The sequence below is a fragment of the Argiope bruennichi genome, chromosome 11 (genome assembly GCF_947563725.1).
Source record: "Argiope bruennichi chromosome 11, qqArgBrue1.1, whole genome shotgun sequence".
In the NCBI taxonomy this organism is placed as follows: domain Eukaryota; kingdom Metazoa; phylum Arthropoda; class Arachnida; order Araneae; family Araneidae; genus Argiope; species Argiope bruennichi.
The window spans coordinates 31,841,963-31,845,604 of NC_079161.1; the positions used below are offsets into that span (position 1 = coordinate 31,841,963).

Sequence of the window (3,642 nt, forward strand, 5' to 3'; positions counted from 1 at the left end):
CTCAGAAATTTAGTTCCAGTATTTTGCATGTTTCATCATTTTTATATAGAGAATTAAGTAAATATATTACTTGCTTTCCTCGAATTTGCTTTCGTAACATCGTTAGTTCGCACAGCCGGGCACTCTGCCAAGGGAGAGTGACGTCATTAAAACGAACTTCGAAATAGTTTCAGTTCGTATTGCTAGTACTGATTCTACTTCGTTAACTTCTGAAGAAGGAGTTTATCATTGTATTTTGTTGTGTGATTTCTATGTATCTAAATATATTTATATCCTTTTTTTTTACCTATTAATTTTCGACTAAATGGAATTATCGGAACATATTCATATGAATATAACAGCCGAGAATTTGCCTCCGAATTTCGGAAATGAAAGTGTCGAAAACAATTAAATAGTTTCCATTAGGTGCAATTTAAACTCCATAATTGATATCAGTGAATGGGTGAAAGAATTTGGAAATTCTATAAATACTAAATGGAACATTAGAAAATCATGACCTTCAGGAAAAAGATTTGTTTACTGGTAAATTGAGTTTCGAAATTAATTTTTGCTTTAAATTTTAACAAAGATATATTTTACATCTCATTGTGGACTCTTATAAAGTGCTTTTTATTGACTTTATTGCAGGAAAAAATTTGTGTGCCAACATAGCTCATTCAATAAGAAAGGAATTTCAAAAAATGCTGCATGCCTTGCCACTATTATGGCGAAAATAAAACTAAGTATTACACACATGAAAAAGGAAGATGATTTTCTAAGAGTAAGTTAAAATTAATTTACGATTAAAAATTTATAGTTTTCAAAAATTAAGTTTATTAAATTCATATTTGCAACTAATTCAATTTGTTAAGTTATTTATACTGAATTATTTTAAGTTATTTTAATCTGTATTATAAAAATAGTTTGAGACATTGTTTATTAACTTTCAGTTATATCTCATTATAAAATATTTATTTCCAGCATTTCATAGTGTAATCAAATTATCGCTACTGGTGTGTAAAATATTAATTCATATATTTATCCCAAAAAATTATATGTGTTTAAAAATTGGTCATTCAAAAAAATGCACAAAATAAAATTCTTGATAAATTCAGTATTTTGATTAAAGCTAATTATTTAGGTCAGACTTTCATAATGAAAATAAACTAGAGTTCATATTTATTCTGATCTTTTATTGAATTTCCTCTGATCTTATATTGAATAATTTGAGCAAATATTTTTTACAAATAAAAAATTTTAGGAATTTAATCTGTAAATCCACTACCTGCATCGAATCATCTTCATTTATTTGATAGAAGTATATCAATTTCAAAATTCAATTTTGAATCTTTTCAGATGGGATTAGCTGGAATAGTCACTATTATTCCATTTCATAAACATAATATTATGACTGCTGAGACTTTAAGATAGTGATGGTATGAGACCGGCAGAAGCAGCCAAATACTACAAAGAAGTTCTGAAGATGAAGTCAGATTTCTAGCCAAGTGATCTTGCAAATAGTAGGATTAATCCTGTTCGAAGAACAATTGAATATTGCTATGAAAACTGGAGACTTCAATCTCGAATGGGGGATCTCGAAATGGGCCTGGCATGATTGAAAAAAGTTGCAAATTCTAAATTTAACACTCAGGTGGGCCATTATTTTAATGATTTAGAGTATTTATATCATCATTTCATTAGATCAGTGGTGTTTAATTTTTATATTTCATATCTGTGTTTAATCATGTATTATGACATTTATGATTTATACACATCCATTAACATTTATGTTATAGTTTGAAATGCAAGGATAAAGAAAACCAGTAAAATGCTTAGTGCTTTCAGTGATTGATTCAAAAATTAAGATAGAATAAATGCAATAAGGGTGATGATTAATTATTTTATGAGCTATATTGAACAATTTTATTTAGATAGCTGAAAAAAATGTAGAAAAGTTGATATTTCTGGAAAAGTGATGCATGCATAATATGGTTCACTGACTTTTATATTGTATACATGTTATTGTCAGTAAATATGTTATTATTTTTTTTTCTCTAACTTGTAGATTACATATGTCTGTGGAAGATTAATATCGCATTATTTCTTATCATTAAGTCATTACTTCCTAAACTGCTTATCAGATTTTACCTTTTATAGGAGCTATTTCAATTATATTAGGTATTTGCTGATTATATCTGTTTACATGTTCTGAAGGAAAAAAAATCATATTTCTAAACCATTGAAATAAGCATGCTTTTTATTTCAGAAATTGAAGCAACAAATAGTATCGTATGCAAATATCAATACAGAAGTTGCCTGTGAAGAAAATCCTTTTGTTGTTGCAGTTGTGACGCCTATTATAAAAAGATCTCTCAGCTTACCAACATCTCAGGAGATCACTTTTTTTGATTCTATAAGTTCCTGTGATTCAGAAAGCCATTCTGTGATGTTCATGCTTGCATCCTGTGCTGCGGGAGCAGTTCTTGTGGAAATCTTCATTGCAAAAGGTCAGACAGAAGATTCATACAAACAAGGCTTTACCTTAGTTCTGAATATTTTAAAAGAATTGGTTTTCCATCGTCATACAACTTTCATTACTGCTGATTTAAATATTGAAGTTTCTGCTTTAAAGAAAATTTGGCCTGAAAGTCAGCATTACCTTTGTATTTTTCATGTAGGGCAGGCTCTTTGGAGATGGCTTTGGGATTCTAAAAATGGAATCCCAAATAATTATAGGAGACAACTCGTGTCTCAGTTTCAAAAAATAATGTATGCTGAGACACCAACTTGAGCAGAACAAAAACATATTTTAATGTAATGTAAGCTACATTGGCCTTTATATTCCAATTTTTGCATTATTGAAAAGTGGGTGTGGTTCTTAAAAATCCTTCGAATGATTTATTCAATTAAAAAGTTTAAATTTATCACAATATTTATTTGTATATATCTTCTACTTGGAATGAAAAATTTCTTTCTTTTTTCTGTGTATAGATACTGTCAGCGATGAAAAAAAATGTATATTGATTTAATATCTAAGTTGCTGAAAATATTTCTAGAATTTATTAAGAGATTGAAAAGCTCTTTATCTCTCTTCTCACATTATATATTTTGTTGATAAACTTAATGTTGTGCATATGGTTGAAAAGTTGCTTCTGGTCATTTGCTGTGAAGTTGTATGTTAGTCTTCATAGAATTTTTTTTTAATGTGATATCATTGTTTATATTGAGTCTTTAAAAGTATAATAAATACTTTAACTTTCTAAAATATTATAATGAACTGAAAGTTATATTTGTTATAAAATTACTAGAAATAAAATGTGTTTTTAAATAGTCACACTATAGCTTCTAAATTTGTGTTATAAAAATGTAAACAAACTTTGTTTTCTTTGGTATAATGTTATTATTCTAGTAAATCTACATGTTTGATTCAAATATTTTCTTCTTTATTATAGCTTTCTCTAATTGCAATTGAAAATATAAATGCTATATTTTTGCTTCATTCAACTTCAATCTAATTTTCCCCTATTGCATTACATCATTTGTTTAATTTTGGAACATATTTTGTAATATTGACTTTTATGTATGAAAATGTCAGTAAGAATTATCTAGTGTTAAATTTGTATTTGTTCTTTATGAATAAACAAAACATTTTTCAAAGAAAAA

The 3,642-nt window shown here is 27.4% G+C and overlaps 1 protein-coding gene across 1 annotated transcript; it reads left to right on the forward strand.

Moving 5' to 3' along the window:
• The first annotated feature begins 1,995 nt into the window (after window positions 1–1,995).
• Window positions 1,996–3,201, forward strand: LOC129956510 (uncharacterized). The gene is made up of 2 exons (XM_056068429.1): window positions 1,996–2,007; window positions 2,246–3,201. The coding sequence occupies exons 1-2, from the start codon at window positions 1,996–1,998 to the stop codon at window positions 2,768–2,770; spliced, it is 537 nt and encodes a 178-aa protein (XP_055924404.1). The 3' UTR covers window positions 2,771–3,201.
• The last annotated feature ends 441 nt before the right edge of the window (window positions 3,202–3,642 follow it).